Raw genomic sequence first — 22,999 nt, 5'->3', positions numbered from 1 at the left:
TGAAGGGGAGGGAAAAAAAAAAAAAAAAAAGGACCTGCGTCCTGGAAGAGCGAGTGTGAGCCGAGCGGCGCTCAGCACAGCGCCCGCAGACCGCTCGCTCCGGCCGCGGGCGCAGCGAGCCGGTCGCCCCGAAGCAGCGGCTGTTGGGCGCGGGTGAGGTGGGGAGTGGGGGCGGGGATGGAGGCAGGGGAGGGGAGCGTGGGGCCCCTCTCCCCTCCTCTCCTCCCAGCCCCTCACCCCCACCCCTTTTATATATTTTTTTTTCTCCTCCCAAGTTCTCTTGCCTCGCTATCCCCCCTTGAATCCGAAGGCGCCTCGCGATTGGGTGCTGGGGCCGGGTACGTCAGTCAGACTGTGACGTGCAGTCTTCCTGTTTCCTTCAGCTGTGTCTTAAAGTAAATCTTGTTGTGGAGCGGAGCCCTCAGCCGAGGGAGCGCTCGGAAATAATACACCATTGCAGCCGGGGGAAGCAGAGCGGCGCAAAAGAGCTCTCGCCGGGTCCGCCCGCTCCCTCTCCGCTTCGCTCCTCTCCTCTCCTGTCTCCCCTCTTCTCCTCCCTTCTCACCTCTCGCCTCTTCTCCTGCGCTCTCTCCGCTCCTCTTCCCACCCTCCCCCTGCCCACCCTCTCCTCTCTCCCGTCTCCTTCTCCCCGCCGGCCCGCTAGCGCGTGCCCGCACGGACTCACCGTCCCTTGTCCAATTATCATATTCATCACCCGCAAGATCTCTCCCCGTGCGTGTGCGCGCGCGTGTCCTCCTCTCTCCGCCTGCCCCCCCCCCCAAAAAAAAGGCTCGGTGGGTCCCACTGCTCTCTGCACCGCGTAAGTATCTTCTCCCCCCCTTCGCGAGTCCCCTCCCCTTTTCCAGAATCACTTGTACCGGCTTGTTCTTGAATGAGAAGACCAGAAAAAGAGACTCCCATTACTCAGACCCGTGTACACATCTATCCCCCCCACCCCCATCCCCGGGAGAAAAGGGTGTTCTTTAGATGAATCATAATTTAAGGGGAAAAAAAAATTAGCGTCTAAACAGTTTCTAAGCAGGAGCCTCAGTGGAACTCAGCGCTCCGCTCCTCCCAGTTCCTAAGAGTAAGTGATCCGCTTGGCTTTTTATTTCTTTCTCTTTCCTGCTGGTGGCTGGGGGGGTGGTGTTGGCGGTGTGTGTGTGTGTGGAGGGGGGAGAAGGCTAGTAGTGCTGGACTTGTCGCTGATCTTGTCACCTTTTGTGTACTGTTTCGGGGGTGGGGGGGGGGACGCGGTGAGGAGGCGTTCGCTTCCTTTCCTTCTTTCTCTGGCCCTCTTCTCCGGAGAGAGGACCGCGAGGGGGACCGGGTCGCTTTTTGTTCGTCTGAATCCCCCGGGTCTCCTCCCCAGTCTCATCCTTCCCATCTCGCCCGGAGGAAAACTCCTGGGCTAGTCCCCACGTCCTCTCTCTTTGTCTTGTTTATTATAGCTGCCTTTCTTCCAGGCTCTTCCAATTTGCTTGTCATTTGCATACCTTTCACTTCTCCTTTTTAACCCCAGCAGAGGGCCAGGGAGTAGGGAGGAAGGGAGAGGGAGGAGGAGGGGGGGATGGGGTGGAGGGGGGGCGCTCGGCTACTTGCCTCTCAAAACGCTGTCGAAGCCGAAATGTTGAGATCAGGGTTGGAGCAGTGGAGAGATGGTCCCGGGCAACGAGCGCGGCTCCCCTCTCCTGAGCTCCCAGGACCCAGGGCTAAGTCAAGTTCAGTAGGGTAAGGTGGCACTGGAAGCCTCGGGTTGCGGGGGGCGGGGGGCGGGGGGGGCGTCGCGTGGTCGGAGGGGGAGCTGGGGCGCGAGCGCCGCAGAAGGATGGAAGGATCGCGGTCCGGGTGGGGGTAGGGGATGTTCTTGTCCAGCGGATCTGCTCGCAGTCAACGCCGGCGGCCGGTTCGGTTGGGCTGCTTCCATCTGATCTTGGTTCGTCTGGGTGGTACCTACAATTTTGCCCCACTTCGGAGGACTGGAAAGGGAGGAATGGAGAGGTGAGCGTGATTGCTACTGGGAACAAAAGTCCGGAGGAGGGGGGAGCGGCGCGGGGAAAGCGGCTATCCTGCCTGAACAGACAAGGAGAGGGGGCGACGAGGGCAAGCTGGGGTGGGGGGGAGACATTCCCCAAAGCCCCCGGTTTAGCAAGTTGTTGGTTCTTCGGGTGTGCCCGCCACTTACTCCTCCGGCTAAAACTCAACGTAGGTGGAGAGTGTGGATTGGAGGGGCCGGGGGTGGGGGGGCGCGGGAGGGAAGTTAGAGGGGGAGTAGTTTTGGAGGGAGACTCACAGGTCTCCCGCCACTTTTTCAGTCTTTTTTTTTTTTTTTTTCGGAAGTAGAGAGTCCTCCTGGCAGGCTGAGAAGAACTGGGAGGAGGGGTTGATCGACAGTCTTAAATAGCCCAAGGAGGCAGGTTGGAGTGTGAAACTGCTGTTCTTGGCAATCCAGAACCCACTCCGCCTGGGGGAAGGCTGAGAACTCACCTGCTTGTTTTTATTTTTCCAAGAAGGTCTGGTTGTCTCCTTGAGCTTATGAAAACAGTGCAAGCACAGGGTGGCCTTCTCTCAAAGTCAAGGCTAGAAGTCTCTTCTCTTCCTCTCTCCCCACCCCACCCTCTCTCCCATCTATAACCTCCCTTACCAAAAGGAAAAAAAAAAAAATGTACTTTCCTAGACTACGTAGGCAGAGGTCTATTAGCCCGAGGGCTGTGCATGGGCAGGGCCTGACAGGTGTGTTGTGTCAAGAAAGACAGGTGCAAATTTCCTCTGTGTCTGTATATGTCTGTACTGTTCCAGACCACGGTGCTGTGCTCCAGGGTTGTAGAGGTTTATGAATTTATGGTTGCCCTGGTTAATAGGATTGTCCGGGCTAATGGGAACTAGGCTGTTATGTTTTGAGCCCTGCCATGTGAGTCCTTTGGTTGGGGGTGGGGGACAAGTTGGTATGTGTTTGTTTATTTTTCTTAAGGATGTTGGCAGGCTGCTAGGGAGGCTGTGTCTCAGGCTTCTGTCTGCCAGGCAGCTGAAATTACCCCCCACTTCAGGCAGCAGGTGGAGGGACATTGACTTTCTCTTTGCTTCCCTCTGGTTTACGCCTGTCTCCCAGGTCTGTGGGGGCGTTGTGGGGGAGTGGTGAGAGCTTTCTTTTGTATGTGTGTGTGTGTGTGTGTGTGTGTATGTGTGAGATTTGGACATCCATGGGTAGTATGTGTAACTGCCAAGAATACCAAAGTCAGTTTGAAAGTGTTACTGTTGTTAATGCTTATCTTTTTAGCGTGCTTTCTCCCTGCCCAGAAAGAATAGGTATGTGCATAACTCTTTCAAGTCGTATGTTAAATACTCTCATAAAGTAGAATGAGCCTGTCATTGTACCAGACATGTGCCAGATGTCCTAGTTAGTACTTTGATGGAGAAGGAAAATCTCAAGTATGTGAGAGGTAACTGTGCTTTTCTATTTGATGCAAGATGCAGGCAGTCCGCTCTCTGAAGAGTTTCTTGCAAGAACTTCTGAGCATTTTCAAAATTAAATGGGCTGTGGGTGGTGATGAAGAAAAGGGGGAGTAATTTGGTTAACCTGTCCATGGGCTACACCGTGGACCTGTTTCTGCAATGGTAAAACTGATGAAGGTAAGGACTGTGGCTTCGTGTGTGAAGGAGGCTATTGAGAATTCAGTGTAGGCACTATATCTGGATTCTCAACATCTGATCTTTTATTTATTTATTTATTTTCTTTCAACCAGGCTGCTTCTTGAGTTGCATAGAATTAGATTAGATGGCGAATGGTTTTTGCTGGTTGGTTTGGTTGCTTGGTGGATGATCATTGTTTCATGAAAATGAGAGAGTGTATGTCATTTATTCTTTCAACTTAAACATCCAAGTTCCTCCTAATACTTTTCTTGGATGCTTTTACAGTTCTTTCATAATTAATATGTCATCTATGGATATGTTCATTTGCTTTATTTTTATTAAGTATTTTCTGTGCTGGGCACTTATTGATATTTTTATGTGTCCATTATCCAGAATTCTATTTAGTTTAATCACCACCTTGTGGGAAAAATGTCATGCATACGTAACATTCATCTTTGTTCTCACTTTATTCATTCCCTAACATCTTTCTTCTGTAAGTAGCACTTATAATCTTAAAACATAACCTAGCTGCCAGGCGTGCTCTTTATTAATTCAAAGTGAAATAGGCCTTTTTTCATGAATTTCTTATAGGTATTGTTTGCATTTGCAACTGTTAAGATGAGGAATGGTAAGGTTCAAGATTAATAAAAGCTTATAAAATGTTAGTAATTTAATAATAGAAAGATGGATTGTGCCTGATACGTTATAATTGGATTCTAATTAAGTATCCATATTGTATTGGACATATATTACAAAGGACATATACATAAGAAATTTCTAAAACCTATTGCCTGGTGTATTCTAAAGCTTCAAAGGACAGTTAAGAGTATTTCAGTTCTCTTCAGAAGGAAAAAAAATTGTTTCTTCTTGAAGTTATTTCTCACTCCCTTTTGTTTACTAATCTGGTGAATTATTACTTTTTAAATAAGTAGAAATGAATATTTTAGGCATGTTCCAGAAATTTGCTGTTTTCATCTTGCAGGTGAAAAATATATGGAATTTTTGATAGAATGGAGGAATTTTAAATGAAATGGTTCTGATTTGAGAACTCTATGATAGGAAAATTTAGAATCTGTTATAAGCTTTGACAATACAATCTTAATTAATTTAAGTATTAACTAATATCAAGTGGATTATTCACAGTAAACACCAAAGGCTTTCTTAACCTTATAGCAGGAACTTCTCCAAGGAGAAAGTTGCTAATTAGCAGAAATGAACTCTTAAATACAGTGAAGGGGACAGCTTGGTAGGGGGCCCGGCGGGGGGCGGGGGACGGGGGTGGGTACCTAAATCAAGTCATCTAATTTTCCCCCTTGAATTACTGATTTCCAGATGGATTCACAGTGTTCTTTGTTGGTGTTATTCCACTTGAAATTTCATAAGAGACTTGACCCAAGTAGATCAGAGGCCCACTTAAAGGTGGTTTTCTAAAAGAAGTAAAAGCATAGGCTTGAGCAATTTCTTCAAATCATTTTATCAATCAAGACTGATGATCTATATAATCCAAGCAGGAAAGCGCTGCAGCCATACCTTCTTCCCCATCTCATGAAAGATTTACCTGAACTGTTTGAATAAAACCCATAGTGAACACATCTTTGTCCAGAATCTGGACTCCAGATAGAGGCGTAAAGGTTGCACCCCCTTCCAAATAACTTTTTCCCCAAAAAACTTTAAACTTTTAATTTTGTATTGGGGTGTAGCCTGTTAACAGTGTTTGGTAGGTTCAGGTGAACGCTAAGGGACTCATCCACACATAAACTTAAAGCAGAGCACTTCACCACTTTCTACTTCACACTGCAGTGTTCCTTTGAAATCCTCCTCTGAAAATTCTTTTCTACTGACATTATCATCCGCTTCCTTAGGATTCTCCTTCTAAAGTTAATTCTTTAGATAATTCAGATTTTAATGAATGTTGTGGAGTCCTTAAAATCTGACTTGATTATACTTGGATGTTTGTTCTTTTCTCTGGGAAGAATCTGCTAATGTTAAGATACTCCTCATATAGAAATTATTAAAGCATTTGGTAGTTAGATGCCAAGTGGTACAACCCAATATTTAATAATAAAATATTCTATGTAGATTTTCATATTAATTAAAGGAATAGAATATGTGTATCAATCGATAATACATTTGGGTTCAAATTCTGTATCAGTATTTTTCTGCATACTTGCTGATATTGATGTTCACCAGTGCTGATCAGAAGGTTTCCCATTGCCAGGTTAAACTCAAGATTAAAATTAAATATAATAAAAATCAATAATAATTGTAGTTGAAACATATGGCTTAATACATATATTAAGAAATAAGGGAATTTTTAAAAATCTTTAATGGGCAGGTTGATATCACTGATAAATTCATTCCATAGCATTCTCTAAATTCTGAACTGGGAAGTCATGGAAGCACTTTTGAAAGCATTTTCAGGTGATTTAATTTTTATTATAGTCATTTAACAATGCATTTTCTTGTGTGGTAAAATATTCATATATACTGTTTATGAAACATGATGCTGATAAAGTACTATAGTCACCAGTTATTTTATTTAATCTCTCCTATAGCCTCCATGGGTTATAATTCCAATGTGTATGCCTCCTATACCTTCATTTTTGAATTCAGCTCAAAGCTATATGGAGAGAGTTATTTATTCACGCCTATTAATATAATGCCTTGTCTTGCTGGATTATATCATTTTTCCTAGTTTTCCCATTTGTTTTGTCCTGATTGTTATGTCTCAGCTGTACATTTTACAATAAGACCTAAAAGTATATAATTTCCCTTAGCCCCAAACAGAAACAAATTATTATTTGATCTAAGAATGCTGACCAGTTGAAAGAGAATTGCAAAAATCAGTTTCGTTTGGGGAATTTTAAAGAAGTTACAGGATATTTTCTTCTTATAACACCCAACGATCATGTTTAATTAACACGCATTCGCCACTGAAGATGAGCGTATCATTTCTTTCCACCTTAGAAAGAGCACAGCCCTCCTCTTGGCTCAGGCATGAGGTGGGGATGCAGCTGTTGATACCTAGGCTAGAGGAGAGGAAGTGCAGTTGACGCAGAGGTAGAGGCAGCTGGGAAAGGAAGGATGGCTGTGGATGACCTTGTGTTCATCTCTTAGACCAGCGTGTTGTTTCTGAGCCTCTCTTGCAGAGATGCTCTTCCTATAACAAGGATGGGTAGGAGGAAAATCCAGATAGGATGTTAGCAGGAACAGGGGAAGAAAATACTGCAGAAAGTTTATTCAACATTTTGATTGGAGACCTGTGTGCTTTTCAGGTGCTATTAAGGAGAAAATGATTTACACACAAAAAGACAAGAGGTAAAATTTTTAAAGAATGGCAATGAACTCTCTTTTTGAAAAGCTGATATATACACACAGAGTCCTCCTTGCAAAAAACGTCCCCCTCAATATGCGAGTCTTTCTGAGCTTTAAAATAATTCATCTTTTTTCTTGTTTGTCTCAGTTCCCCCCTTTTTTCTCTCACTTGACAGCTGTACCTGATTTATCAGATCTAACATGTTAGTGAAATATTTGCCATTGGATTCTTGTATTCCTGAAGCCAATTTCATTTATTAATGTGTGAGGGGTCACAATCATCTTGAATTCAATTTTGAACTCTAATGCTGAAGTTATCAAGATCTGATTCCATTCCAAGTTTAGGATATTCCATCCTGAGGCACACAAAAACTATTTTACCCTCAAGCATCCAAAAAACATATAAAGAAGCATCATGTTGCTTTCTTGACACTCTGAACCAGGTTTTATTTAAAGGTTGCATCTTCATAGGAAAACTGGGAACAAGGGTTGCAGGATGACATCTTTGTCACTTAAAAAAAAATACACACTGCCATCTAAGCATTGAGCTTTTTCTTGATTTTAACAGGTTATTTCATGCTGAAATTATGCCTATTTGCATGGATAGTCATTCTTTAAAACTAGCCACAGATGCAGTCCTAGGGAGCACGTAGATGTTTTCACAGGTGAACCGAAAGAGATGGGAGCTCTTCCAAACACTCTGCACGCTGCCTTTGGCAATAGACCCTGTTATTGTGAAGATGTGCTCTGTTAAGCAAACGTGAAGTTTAATATTAGATAAACCCCGTGTGAAAAAAAATTTTTTTTTCATTTTCTTCTTAAAACGTCCATTGTAAGCAAGGAGATGTGACATCTTAACGTTTAGACAGAATTGGGGGTTAGCCATCACTGGTTAACACCACAAAATATGTCAAGTGCCTTTTGTAAAATGCAAGGAAGGATATTCTCTTTTTATATTGTGTTCCCAAGAAACAATGGAAGTTCATATGCAGAGACAGTATTTCCCTTTCTCACATAGTTAATTGACGTTATCTTTTTTCTTCTTTATGTATCTCCTTTCAGTCTTTTTTTTTTCTGTGTCTTTTTTTTTTAATGTTTTAATTTGGCATAAGAAATAAGATTCACAAGTGGTGTACGTTAAAGAGTTTCTTCAGGCATTTGAAGTATTATTTTGGCAGATTATAGGAAAAAAAAAAAACTAGTACTGATGATGTATTTATCCTTGCCTAATTCAATTTATTGTTCCACATATGGATTTCTAAAATGTGATAATGTCCTTCTTTTGCACTGAGTCCAACTTTAAAATTTAAGTCATCAAAAAGACAAGATGAAAATTTATAAATATTCTCATACTTACATTAAAATCCAGCAACAGACACCATCTTCAGATGTGATTTTTAATATTAAAAAAGCGCATATCTGTGCTAAATAAGCAGACTTGTAAAATGAGTATTTGTGCATTTATTTCCATGTTAAATTGACCATTTGTGTTGGAAAGATGCTGATGGGAGTGTTCTCTTTCCCATTTCACATATGACAAAAATATTTTAAAATTCAGTAATAAAGGATGTATGTGAAATATTTGCATTTTTTAGACTCATTTCCCCTTAATAGCATTAAAGCCACAATAATTCTATTGCAGAAATGGAATTTTTCATTCAGATTTCATGCATCCTCAAAATTTAACCTTATTTCTTAAGTAGGGACCACTTTTATCTGCTTTTGTAATATGAATCTCAGTGCCCAAAATTTAATCAATTGGTTGTCAGAGGCTGTGTTCTTATAATCTACTGTTTCTTCTGAAGATAAACAGTATCATTTTAGGCATTTGTGAAAGAGAATCATATTACTGGTGCTTAAGCAGTTTTTGCTTTTTTTTTTTTTTTTTTTTTAATCTTAATCCATCTTAAACCAGTGGAGCAGAAATATTTAAAAATGTTTCATTTCAAGCAGAGTGCATAATAAATTGCAATAATTGTAATGTGCCATAAATCCCAGAGCCTATGCATTTTGCATTTGATTCAGGATTGAGGTCAGGAAATTTGGAGAAATTTAAAGAAAATGATTCATCAGTCCTTTTGTTCTGTTGGCCAGGGTCCCGGGATTCTTGAGCTGTGCCCAGCTGACGAGCTTTTGAAGATGGCACAATAACTGTCCAGTGATGCCTGACCATGACAGCACAGCCCTCTTAAGCCGGCAAACCAAGAGGAGAAGAGTTGACATTGGAGTGAAAAGGACGGTAGGGACAGCATCTGCATTTTTCGCTAAGGCAAGAGCCACGTTTTTTAGTGCCATGAATCCCCAAGGTTCTGAGCAGGATGTTGAGTATTCAGTGGTGCAGCATGCAGATGGGGAGAAGTCAAACGTACTCCGCAAGCTGCTGAAGAGGGCGAACTCGTATGAAGATGCCATGATGCCTTTTCCAGGAGCAACTATAATTTCCCAGCTGTTGAAAAATAACATGAACAAAAATGGTGGCACGGAGCCCAGTTTCCAAGCCAGCGGTCTCTCTAGTACAGGCTCCGAAGTACATCAGGAGGATATATGCAGCAACTCTTCAAGAGACAGCCCCCCAGAGTGTCTTTCCCCTTTTGGCAGGCCTACTATGAGCCAGTTTGATGTGGATCGCTTATGTGACGAGCACCTGAGAGCAAAGCGCGCCCGGGTTGAGAATATAATCCGGGGTATGAGCCATTCCCCCAGTGTGGCATTACGGGGCAATGAAAATGAAAGAGAGATGGCCCCGCAGTCTGTGAGTCCCCGAGAAAGTTACCGAGAAAACAAACGCAAGCAGAAGCTGCCCCAGCAGCAGCAGCAGAGTTTCCAGCAGCTGGTTTCAGCCCGCAAAGAACAGAAGCGAGAGGAGCGCCGACAGCTGAAGCAGCAGCTGGAGGACATGCAGAAACAGCTGCGCCAGCTGCAGGAAAAGTTCTACCAAATCTATGACAGCACCGATTCTGAAAATGATGAAGATGGTAACCTGTCTGAAGACAGCATGCGCTCCGAGATCCTGGAGGCCAGGGCCCAGGACTCGGTGGGGAGGTCAGACAATGAGATGTGCGAGCTGGACCCAGGGCAGTTCATCGACCGAGCCCGGGCCCTGATCCGGGAGCAGGAAATGGCCGAAAACAAGCCCAAGCGAGAAGGCAGCCACAAAGAACGAGACCCCGGGCCCAACTCCCTGCAGCCTGAAGGCAAACACTTGGCCGAGACCTTGAAACAGGAACTGAACACTGCCATGTCGCAGGTGGTGGACACGGTGGTCAAAGTCTTCTCGGCCAAACCCTCCCGCCAAGTTCCTCAGGTCTTCCCACCGCTGCAGATCCCCCAGGCCAGGTTTGCAGTCAACGGGGAGAACCACAACTTCCACACCGCCAACCAGCGCCTGCAGTGCTTTGGCGATGTCATCATTCCGAATCCCCTGGACACCTTTGGCAACGTGCAGATGCCGGGTTCCACAGACCAGACGGAAGCCCTGCCCCTGGTGGTCCGCAAAAACTCCTCGGACCAGTCTGCCTCCGGCCCCCCCGCCGGCGGCCACCACCAGCCCCTGCACCAGTCGCCCCTGTCGGCCACCGCGGGCTTCACCACGTCCACCTTCCGCCACCCCTTCCCCCTCCCCTTGATGGCCTACCCGTTTCAGAGTCCAATAGGTGCTCCCACCGGCTCCTTCTCGGGGAAAGACCGAGCCTCTCCTGAATCCTTAGACTTAACTAGGGAGACCACGAGTCTGAGGACCAAGATGTCGTCCCATCACCTGAGCCACCACCCCTGTTCACCAGCACACCCACCCAGCACCGCGGAAGGGCTCTCCTTGTCTCTCATCAAATCCGAGTGTGGCGATCTTCAAGACATGTCTGAGATCTCACCGTATTCGGGAAGTGCAATATCCTTTCATTTGCACCCCACCCCCACCCCAGACCAAGGAGAAAACAAACGGAAAGCCAAAAAGTCTTCCCCCAAGGTCAGGTTTACCCAGGGTTTTAGAGTCATGTAGATTCCTGTCTTCTCCAGTCTGCCCTCTTATTCGGAGTCATAGGCTTTTATCAACACGTGCGTGATGCTTCTGGTTGCACAAAAGCTTTACAGGAAACCAACATCCCTGCAACTTTCACAAGTTGTTGATTGCCCCCAAGCGCTCCTATTTCATCTGTGCTTTTGCAGCAGTGTTTTTTTTCTGCTGTTTCTTCCCGTATTATCTTCTTATTCTTTTTCTCCCTCAAGAGTATTTTTAGAGGATGGGGGAGGGGGGAAATCTCAGTGTAATATTGCACTCATCAGATTTTAACATAGTAAGATTCATAGTGGAGTAAAGTCAGTTTCGAGATCCCCAAGATTCCGTAAGAAGAATTCTCCCTTTAGCCATCTAGAAGGCTCCTGGTCCGTTTAAAGAAGGCCTGATTAAATCTTAGGAGGAACACTTTGCTGGTGGGAGGCTGCAGTGGGAGAGGATGGATGTGGATGGGGAGTTAGATGCTCTCCTTATTCTTTAAGGGGGATTTTTTTTTTTTTTTAAGGAAATATACAGGTACTAATTTATTCAGACGACATCCGTCTCTCTCGTTCACCCAAGGTCTGTTCTTCGGGTCTGGTGCAGCTGCCTCTATGCATGATTAACCTCTGTTCAGCCATACACAGAAATCTTTTGTCCTAACATACACAAAGCAAATTATTTTGGAAAGCAAGAGAGCACAATTAAATATAAAACTCAGCTGTATTCAACTTTAAAAATGCCTCTTTTTAGGTCTCTTTTATATTTTGAACCTGACTTTTGAAATGCCAGTTACATTTTTTCATTAGACCTGTCCTGAACTCTAGTTATTTTTAACTCATGTTTTTTTGTTTTCTCTATAAATTGGTCCTTTCAGTAAATTTTTAAAAAATTGTGTGGTTGTTGATGTTTTGGGGGTATAGAATAGTAACATTTGGGGGCAAGTAGAGGCATGTTTCTTTTATAAGAAATTGTCAGATGGATATAAAATTTAGCTATTAAGTTGGCTGTTGCTAACGTGAGGGTTTTAGCAATCGTCTTGATGACTAGAGATTGGCATTTTCATATCTAAACCCACTCCAGAGGCTGCCATGTAAGGGCAAAGTCCCAGCTGTGGTAGAAATGTATTTTCCTTGATGTGAAAGTCATCTTTCCAGCCTATTCAAGACAGCAGTGAAGATTTCTGATAAGGTGAATGCGCGATACACATATGAGACCCACTTGGGCAGTTAAGCACGGAGTCTCTTTTCGTAGAGAGGAAGAAGAGAATAATGTCTGGAGGGAAAGATGTGAGGACGTAAGACGTAAACAGATGAGTCTTGGTTTGGTTGCTGATTTACAAATCTAACTTTCAGAGATCTGAGGTTGAATCCACCAGTCTTGAATCAAAGCTGTGCCAGGCACCATGTCATACACCTCATAAGCAGGCAACAAACATTGGTCAAATTGGAATATAGCTGTTGGTGATGAGAAAGGCAACAAACAAAGGCACAGGCATTGAATTTTCTTTTTTTTTACACCTTGCAGGAGAGCGTCTTCTGGGGCTCATACCAGGCTTATGTCCAGGGCCAGACCCCATTGCTCCCCGGAGATCTCTTACTTCATTTTGAAGCCAGTTGTAGTGATGGTGGGTTCTCTCTCTCCTCACTCTCTCTGTCACACACACACACACACACACACACACACACACAGGAAAGGGATATGCCCATTTGGATGACTATTGAAGCCAGGTTTCAGTCCTATAAGGCCATACTTAACTCTTTAACTCAAGATGCTGGTTTCTGGTTGTTGTTTTTAAATAAGTTGAATTTCTAAGAAAACCATCTTTGGATTGCTGAAAGTGTTGCTTTTGCTCCTGTCTCACCCTCTCTAAATCCCCTGAGGAATTCTGAGGATTTGAATAGAAAGAACTTCCTTTTCTTTCTATACATATCAAAGGCTTTAAAGAGAATTTAGTTGCTTCTTCTTCAAAGGAATGAATAACTTCTCTCTCTTATGGTAGAAGATTCTGCTCAACAGGGATGGTTTGGAAACACCTGTGTTCCTATGAAATAGTAGTTGCTTACACCTGGAGTTATTTCTTGTGTGTCACTAAATAGTTTTGGCGTCTTCCTGCAATTAATGATTACATTTCCTTCCTGCTGTCCTTCCAGCTTCTGTTTCTTTCTCTTTTCCCCTCCACAACCTCACCCTGTTAACCATTTATCTCTTTGCTATATTGTTTCTCAGGAAAAAGATAGGTGAGTACCATTTTCTGGAGTCTACACAGTTCTGAAGGCAGTGAGAACAGGAATGTTTGTTGGGAGACTGGATGTCCTTTTCTCTCGTCTCTGTCCTTGTGTGGCAATGAGTTCTTCCCTTGACTTTCTTGATGATGATGCCTAGGCAAAATTCTCAAGGTTTTAGTTCAAAGAAATCTCTAGAAATCACAGCAAGTGAGTGGACTTCAATTTAGGTAGACAAGGCCATATCTGAACCTGTTATACAGTTATTCTTTGAAAAGCTCAATCGAAATGAGGAGAAATGGGATGAAATGGTACCTTCATGATTGTTATTATTGCTTTTCTCTTTAGTTCATGGCTTTCCAAACTGTAACGGATAATTGAATACTTAAGAAACGATTCTTTCCCACCCCAAAGGCATCATCTGTTTCTTTGAACAAAGGAGCCAAGATAAGAACTATCAAGGACACCAGCTGATCAGATAAATCCATTCCAAGTCCCGCACATTAAGCGTATATGTTCTAGATCATGGAATGCACTACCTTGGTATCTTTTCTGATGGAAGGGCAATAGTGAATGTGTGCATGGTAAACTGAATGTCAGTGCACCTGCCCCAAAAGCTCATGTCTTGGATATAAAAAATTTGTTCAGTGTCTTTGCAAATGAATCTATTTAATCAAATATTAAGTTTTATTCAAATTCCAAAAGAAACAGCCAGCCAATTGTTTTTCCTCCTGATGTTCCTTGTCATGCATCCTCTTTGCATCTCAAGAAAAATAGCCTTGTTCGGGCCTCCAACATTTGCATGCAGCCAAGTAAAGCACAAGAGCCATGTTCCAGGCGCGGTTAAGACGTACAGGTGAAGAAACTGAGCCCCTGCACCCGCAGCCAGCTTTCCCTGGTGGACTTTTAGGGGGAATGTTAAAAAATACTTGAGGTTCAAACAGAAAAATGGTTTGATGATTTGAAGCTAAAAATCCACCCAGAAAACCTGAATTCAAAGTGAATTTCTAAAATATGAATGAATCCATAGAAGTTGATTTTTTACTATTTTGGAAGTCATGTGGGGCCACAGGAGTTAGTTCTGTTAGGTGTATTATCTGTAGGGAAACATGACTATTAAAGACTGGAAGACTCTGGGTTCCTCTCTTCTCTCTCCCTCTGATTATGAAGTAAGTACATTAAAAAAAAAAATTCCATAAACTACACATCCCATTGATTATGTTAAACTTCTGGTGGAGCCACAACTGGCTCTGTCCCTTTATGACATGTGAGAATTTAGATCTTTTCTGCCCATTTAAGGTGTCTAAGGGGAAAAGTCTTTTAGACACATAGCAAATCAGAGCTTAAGGAGAAAGCTAAAATCCTCCAGATTTTAAAAACGTTTGAGAATTAGTATTCCCGATCTATTTGGTTGGCCCTGCAGCACGTAAAATCTCTAGGCACAATTCAGGGTTCAGTTGGGGAAAAAAAGAATTTTCTTCCTGCAGGCTTCACAACCTCTTATCCTCCCATTTGCCTTTTTGCTGCCTCCACTGCTCCTCCTGCGGCTGTTGTTTAGGTGAGGTTGTACCGTGCTTGGTAAACAGACAACACTTACATTCTCAGGTTGTTTGAACACCGTTTTAGGTTCAGCTGCAGTCCCCTACTTCTCTGATCTTTTATATTCCCCAGCAGATGTCTTTCATTAATTTATGGATTTATCATCTTTTCTTCTTTTTTTTTCTTTTTCTTTTCTTTTCCTTTTTTTTTTTTTTTTTTACACCTGGCAGCTGTCTCAAGTTTCAGCAGTTATTGTCTATTTTGCATTATACATAGAATTGAATGTCATCTGTCTTCACAAAGCTATGGCTAAGAGAATTGAGGCAAAGCCACATGAGCTGCCGGGACAGATCTTGTTTGCGCTCCATCCCCCCTCACCCCGCCCCCCCTTTACCTCCTTAATATTTATTTGTGCTCATTTTCTTTCCTGGCCTTGAATGGAGCTTAGCTCGTGTTCAGTACAGCTGTATGTTTACTGAATCTATTCCATCATGAGTCATTGTGCGTGTGTAAGTATCCTGGAAACAGCTAGTGCTTTCTTGGAAGAACAGTTGCTTTTCAGCACAAGCACTTAAAAGGGAAATTAACCAATTGGTCAGTTCAGATTTATTTTGAGGAGGAAAAGAAAGGATTATCTAACTGTTGGCTTTTAAATCTTTCATTAGCTATTTTTAATAGTTTATTAGAAACATATATTTTATGGGAATTTTATCTTCATTACATGATGAGCAAGATATAAAGATGCATTCTGTGTTCTGTTGCCACTGATCGATTCCAAGTATTTCCAACAGGAAGCATTTTAAAGCAAAAAAAAAAAAAAAATGGACTTGAGAAATTCAAATTAGGATGATTTTGTCATGAAATAAAAAGCCTCTAAATCCCAATCAAAAGAAGATGGATACTTTGCTCTTTCGTTTTGTTTTGTTTTTTTTTTAAATAAAAATGATGAAAACATCTTAGCATAATTTAAAGACATTGAAAGCTCCAGGAAGTTTTGGTGGCTCAAGAAATCTCTGAGAGCCGCAGCAAAGCAGTTTGATTTGTATGAGACCAAATTTGAAAAGATTTGGGACTTTTCCCCGCTAATAATTAAATGTACCAGGTTGTTTGAATGTAGCCGGTCTGAAAGAACAGATTAGAACCCAGATCTGAGCATGTTTGTTGAAGTTTGGACTTGCCTAAAACTCTTATCACGAGGCAATAGGAGACAGCTTGCAACTATTATTTCACTTATCCATTTGGACAGATGGTCCTGAAGTGTGCCGGGCTTCTTTAGTCCCCTCTCTCGGTCTAATGGAGGTTACTGGAGGGCCTTTCAGCTCTTTCCTTGGCACAAGAAGTATGTCAGTCATAAATTATCGTCTTTGTAATCATTAAGGATCTCAAACAAAAACACAAGTTCAGTTAAGCCGCTTTGGCTTACAGATCTCACATCAAAATTTCTTTCTTCAGTGTTTAGTGTTTATTTTCAGTGGAAACAAAAGGCATTAACTTTTCAATTCGCAGACCAAGGTGATCTTTTTCAAATGGCATGATACTAAGGGGAATGCTAATTGATCAAATTCTCAGCATTATATTTGGTTAAGCCCCCTGTTATACGTAGACAAGAGCTTATCAATATTAATTCGATTACGCTTCTCTAGGAACTTCCAGGTTTCCCTCTCTGTTCCTGAGGTTGGTCACGCTGCACTTGATGGAGGTCATTTAGAAACCTTTACCTTTCTTAAATGTCTGTGTTTATTTGTCCTTGCTTCCTGCGGTATGAAATGGTTGTGGGGTGTGTTCGCCAAGCATGTGTGTGCTTGTGCATGTGTGCATACAACCACACGTGCACATTTTCTTTTCTTCTTTTTCCTTATTTATTTATTTTTTTTCCCAGACTCTTTTAAGAGAAAATCCTTAGAGAAGCTTCTAGGAAGGACCCTTAATTGACCTTGTGGGGGACCACATTGATTTTCTCCACGTGCGTCTTCATTTCTGATAAATTATAAAGCCATTAATTTGCTGAGGAAATGGCAGGGCCAGGCTGCGGCACAGATGTGACCAGAGCCATCCCCGCTCCGAGTGTGCTGAGGAGTGCCAAGAATCTGGGGGAGAATCAGGAAGCCGGGATTGTTATGGTTAGCCTCACATTCTCTTGGGAACTGTTTTAGTTGCTGCTGTTTACAGATCTAAAAGGTAATGATGTTTCCAGATAAATAGGCCTTCTTATTTTGGGTAAGTGGCCATTTATTGATCTGCTAACCCACATTTATTGATTTGTTAGCCCCAACCACTGTGCCACTCTCCAAGGAGTTAACTATAAATCCAGGAGAGGCAAATTGTATCTGGTTTTGGATCCTCGCTTTAACAAAAGCGACACCCCCTCCCTGTTCTCTCAGTGCCCAAACTACCCCTCCCAAGTTTTAGCTATTATTGAAAAGGAAACAATTAACAAGATATAATAATAAGATAGGAAGAAAGTGAGTCAAGATGCTCCCTTATATTAGCACTAAAAGGTAAAATTTGAAGCTTGCCTAACAGTGATCAAAATAATACATTTTGTATTTTCACTTACATTAGTATAATAATTGGATGTCAACTGCAGAGAGCAAAGAGAAGAACAAACAGAACTGTAATGCAAAGAAGAAAAAAACTCTCATGATAAGAGTTGTGCAATACCTGCTGGGCGCATTTGTCTCCTTAGCAACAGGTGAACGTATACATAGCCTAAGGACCTCAAACAGGGGGAATAAATGTTTTGCCATCCTCACCAGGAAGTCACCAAGATCCCACAACTAAATCGTGCATCCTCACCATTATGTTTGGCAATTTCTGACCAGCAATGGTCATTCTGAGCCAGCAACAGCAAGTTAGTGATGGATTCCATGGCCAGAGTCGTTTATCTTCCAGAATTCCCATGGCTACTGATTGGGCCTCCAGACTCCTGGCAGGGGGGAGGGAGGGATGGTAGGTACTTGTGTTTCAAGAAATTATCTCCTTAACCAATTGCATCCTACATGCAGGAAGGATTGTCACCCAATCACTTGAAAAAAGCAAAGCTCATGTTCTTTTATACCCGTTATCCCAGCTCCAACATGCTGAAGACCTACTTCTCTGATGTAAAGGTAAGGACGTTTTTCAGTATTAATGTTTTCAATTTCTGTGCACGAGGTAGTAATTTGAACACTTGGAAGTTAATGGAGATGAGTGTGGGGTCGTTTGGTAAATACACCTGTGTTGTAATTGATTTAATGCACTTGTCCTTCGGTCCAAAGCTGTGCCAAGCAAGGAGGCTCCTTGTGTACTAAGACCAAAGGACTGAGCACACGGATTTTCCTTCTAGTCCCGGAAACGTCTCCTCTGTCTTTTTGTGTCTGAATAACTCCTTGGAAGAAATTTCAGCTGGTCCTGGAGGGATGCGCTTTAGAGAATTTTTTTTCTTCCCCTTGGCCACAGTGAACTGTTTCTGTTTTTGTTTCTGTTAGTTTCCCCATATTTGTGCTTAGGAAAGCAAACTCTAGCACCTCTTTCTCCCCCCTGTCGAAAGGAGCGTACATTGAAATTCTCTCTGCAGTAGCTGCTTAAAAACAAAAGTGATGATTGTCTCTTATTTACAACTTAATTTGTTGTTGATGTAGAGTACACTGAGCATAAGGAGAATGAATAAAGTGACAGATTCAGGACACATTATTCAAATGAGGATATGAAAGCTGTCGGCCTACAGCTGCAGCCTCCCTCATTCTACAGAATATGGGGACCTCCTGGTTCTGTGTGTGTGCGTGTGTGTGTGTGTGCATGCACGCGCGTCTGTGTCTGTGTGGGGGTTTTAAGTAATTGTTTGCAACAACTTGATGTTGTGTTAATCATCTGTAACTTTTTAAAACAGAGATTGGGTTTTGATGATGATAATGACACGCATGGTATCATTATCCAAGGAACTCGATAAACATTACATTAGCTGAGATTAGTTTATTAGGGCTGGGTACTCTTCCCCCCCAACCCTCCCCTGCCCACCCCTGCGTGTAAAGTTCTTATCTCTGCCATGGAGAAGCCATGATCTGCCAAAACGTACTGCCTTCTCCAATGCTCCCCTCTCTCTGCGGTGGGTTTTGTACCCGATGCCTGAGTTGCATCACTGGCCCCCTTTTGCAGGCTGACCCATTGCAGACCCTCTTTCCCCCATGTTTTACTTGGCCTTGAAAGAAAAGTTCTGTTTTCCGTCCTGTTTGCTTTTGAATTGTGTAGCAACTTCAGCCTTTTATCTTTCTTCTTCTCTGGCCGAGCTCCTTAAGTGGAAGGCATGTTTCCTCCTCATTCCGTGCCAGCAAACTGGGCAGCATGGGAAGGCAGAAGCAGGCAGGAACTTGAACTGCTGGTTAAGCATCTTTAGGCAAAGAAAGGTCAAGGGCCACAGTGGGCTGGGATGGGGTTTGGACCTTGGTGGGGCACCATCGGAAGCTGACAGATTGAAGGGCTTTTGCCAATTGGTTGAGGAGCAACCAGTTTCTAGAGCCTAGTTCTTCCAGGAATCCTCCCAATACTTTAGTTCTAGGAGGGGAACATGGAGCAGAGGGAGAAAATTGTTACTGTGTACGTGTGTGTGTGTGTGTGTGTGTAGGTGTCCATGTTCCCTCCATCACTCCTCTTGGTACAGTGATCTGCAGGGTTGTGATATAATAAAACAGTGCTTTATGTTGTCTAGATAGCACCCTTCAGCCAGAAAAAGTCCAAAGAGCTTTACAAACTGCATACATAGGGATCAGCCACCTGTGATTGAAATACAGCCACCTAGAGGGTGGGAATCAGCAGCCTTTCTGAGCCTGCAGTACTACTCAACAGGAGATGTAGATATTAATACTAGAAACATTCATGTTTTTGCCCATGTGTGGTATGGGGAAGGTCAAGGTTGGGGGAGACTGTTGATTTGTGGCTTTATAAATACCAGGCACTGTAAACCAACAAGAAATTGTTCCCATTCCTTTAGAATACATTTAGTCATTCAGCTTTGCAAATAATCACTCACTCTATGTAAATAACAATTAAATACCTGGATGACTATTTCATTTTTTAAAAAAGCACTAATATTCAGATTATAGATTCTATCCATACTCTATCCATATTGGAAGAGAAGGCTGTTAGAGTGTATGTGAGCCTGGTTAACTCCCAATTATCTACTCTAATGGAGGGGAAAGAGTAGGGCATATAATGCAAAGCAGAAAATCACCAAAGGTCATTTCTCTTTTATTTTTGGAATGAATTATACATTTTTAACTTTCCTAATTGTGTTTTTTCTTTGGCTAGTAATAAATGAATTTGTATTCCCTGAGCTTACACTGATCATAGTGGAAAATCATGCCTAGAAAGGCCAGGCTTGTCCAGGAAAGGGGTTCCAGAAATTTTCTAGAAAACAATGGCAGAACGTTCTTGGATTTCTTTAATATTAAGGAAAATTCAGAATTTGAATGTTGATGATGTATATACTCATGTGTATTATATATATGTATGTATATATGTATTTAGTGTGTTTGTATATGTATATACACACATGCATATCTTTATCTAGATACAGATATGTAAATGTGGATGCTTATTTGTCAGGCTGAAATAACTAAATGTTTCTGTATATATAAATATATGATCCAAAATTTTATTTCAGTCCAGATTTAAGAAACCACAGAATTGGGAGATTCCTAGTTATTGCGGAAGAGGCCTTAGAGCTTTATCAAAAATGAAACCCTGCATCTTAGATCTTGAAAAGGACATATCCATGTGTCTCTGAACCAAGCACTGTTTGTCTCAATGACACATGTATGTACTTGTTTGTGGTCACATACATGAAGAGAAAATTCCTAATTCTAGCAAAATATCCCTTTCTATATCATAAAGTTGCTTTGTTTCAAATAGTCATTAGAGGCTCGTTTTGCAAGTGAAAAACCAAGACACACAACACAAGTGGAAAATCTGTTGGTGAATAAGTTGGGGTGTAACTACGGATCTCAGACACAGTTGGGAGGCAGTGCTGGGCTGAGTGAATCTCCAGCCAGTGTCAGACAAGACCTGCCAAGACGATGCTCCCTCCCTTGTATCCGTCTTTGGAAGGGAGACTATTATGCTTCATTCTCCACAAATGACTTCTGTTTGGGAGGGAGGTGAATGCCTTTAAATTAACTTGGGAAAAAAAGAGGAGGAAATCCCATACAACTCCGAGATGTTGACTTGGTGAGAAAAGTTCTTCTATGGTGAATAGATAACATATACATATCCCATTGGACAAAACCAGGGCCGTCTTAGTTTAATTCCCAGAGTGAGAATCTTAAACAAAGTTCTGTGTCCTCACAGAGAGTCTAACTTAATTCTCTTACTCCAGCATGCAGCCGGACAAAAACCTCAGCTCATCAGGCCTCCGGCTCCTTTGAGAGTGGGAGACACAGGCAAGGACCCCTGGGCCCCCACCATCCTCCTGGGCGCTCCTGGGTGCTGATTTTAATGTATAAACTAATAACTCTTAGACCACTAAGTACAACAGATTCAGTGTCATTTTAGCTTTGAAGAACAGACGCTCACAGCTTTTCAAGCCGGCGGTGTTAAATGATGTATCTCATTCCCTCCACCCCTTGAGTCAACTGCTGCTCGGCCAGATTAAGGTGTCAGATTGATTTGTTTTATACATCTTTTGACCATGCTCATTGAATATTTAGGAAGTTTCTCCAGCCCATATTGAGGCTGAGATGTCCCGTGGGAAGCATTAATCAAAGTCACAGAGACTCGTACACTGTGGAAACACAGCCTCTTTATTGTAGCGATCAGTTTTTGCAGTAACACATTAACACGACAGAGCTCGCCTTGATAGAACAATTGATCCTTTTCTGGGAAGCCACTACTGAAGGGGGGACATTAACTCTTTCAAGTTGTACACTTTTTCCTCCCCCAAGGTGACTATCTGGAAACGAGGGGGCCGGCCTCTGCTGGCTGGGCCGGCAGCTCAAACCAAACGAATTTCAGTACGTTTGAGTTCCCTCCTCGTGGAGGCCAAGCCTGCTCTTCAAGCTGTTGTGCTGGTCATTTCCCTTGTCTCATGTTTGGGGAGTCTGTTGTTTCTGCCCATTCTTCCTCTCTGGTATTTCCATTCTCTGACAATAAGCTTTAAATCTCCCTTTATGTCCCATTCCTAAATAATGGCAAGTGCACTTACTTTTTTGTCCTTCCCCATTAGGTCATTCATGACCATTCTAGAAAAAAAATACCCTTCTATTTTTTTCCTCTACAGTACTCTTGTCCATATGAGACAATGTCTTGTAACAATGCAGAAGCCTAATCTCCATGTCAAAGCAATTTTCATTCCCCAGTGCACAGCCTGCTATCATTTTGTAATGTTTTGTTTCTTATTCTAAAAGAATTAAAAAGGAACAGTAAGCTGTCACGGGGGCCTGTAGTCCTTATCTCAGTGTCTGGAAATTTGGACAGTGTATTTTACTGCTGAGATAAAATGGAAAGAACTCCAAGTTCAGCAAATCGTAATGGGTTTAAGTTCTATTGAAATCGGCAACCAGAAGATCAGATAACGGGGGTCCTTCAGTTGTCTTTTTAATCGGGTTCCCCGCAAGGCTGAATAGAGACAGAGCAGGCACACACAGTGAAAATATAATTCTTGGATAGGTTAAGTACATGTTTGAACTCTTGCAAGCAGAAGCGATTTGCTGATGACTTAATCATTTTCTGGTCAATTATCTGTAAGGGCCCTTGCAACTCCATGGCAATTATGATGCAAGTTGGCCTTTTGGGAGAAACACCAGTCTCCCTGCTTCTGTTTCCTTGTGACTTCCATTCTCTGCCATAAATTTTCATTCATTTATTATCTTTGCTAGTATAGAAACAACTTTCTGTGTAGTAATTACAGCCCCGATACACACTTTAGCTGTCATCTTGTTGGAGTCTGGATGTTCTCATGGCCAGTGTTTGATAAGTGGTCTTTGTTGATTTTTGATGAATGTACATCTTTTTCTGGGGGCCCAGAGAAGGGAATGCCTGTGATGACAAAAGGCAGGGGGTTGTCTGTCAGCCTGCCTGATATAAAGCTATGGATTTATTGGTTTTGACTTGGCAAGTTGAGATGCATCTGTCCTTTACATGCACAGAGGACTATCAATAAGAATGGTATCCTTTGCAGTGAGTGCAGGAAGACATCTCATGTGAAAGGTCATCAGGAAACCTTGGAAAACAAAGTTTTCAAATCTAATCGTGTTGTAGTGACTTGGCATTTAAAAAACATAATAAAGATTCTGTCTGTGCCATCTGTTGACTGTGTCTCAACCACCCT

The 22,999-nt window shown here is 42.6% G+C and overlaps 1 protein-coding gene across 1 annotated transcript in view; it reads left to right on the top strand.

The window, feature by feature from the left end:
* The first annotated feature begins 352 nt into the window (after window positions 1–352).
* The window catches only part of PROX1 (prospero homeobox 1), a 55,332-nt gene continuing 32,685 nt past the window's right edge, over window positions 353–22,999 (top strand). The window contains exons 1-3 of the mRNA XM_055582988.1: window positions 353–820; window positions 9,040–10,831; window positions 17,700–17,807. Of these exons, the coding sequence (XP_055438963.1) occupies window positions 9,107–10,831; window positions 17,700–17,807 (1,833 nt within the window). The 5' untranslated portion in view covers window positions 353–820; window positions 9,040–9,106. The remainder of the gene's footprint in view (window positions 821–9,039; window positions 10,832–17,699; window positions 17,808–22,999) is intronic.

This window comes from Bubalus kerabau, chromosome 5, assembly GCF_029407905.1.
Source record: "Bubalus kerabau isolate K-KA32 ecotype Philippines breed swamp buffalo chromosome 5, PCC_UOA_SB_1v2, whole genome shotgun sequence".
Lineage (NCBI taxonomy): Eukaryota > Metazoa > Chordata > Mammalia > Artiodactyla > Bovidae > Bubalus > Bubalus kerabau.
The sequence above is the reverse complement of the archived record's forward strand: the minus strand, read 5'-3'. Positions and strand labels throughout refer to the sequence as shown.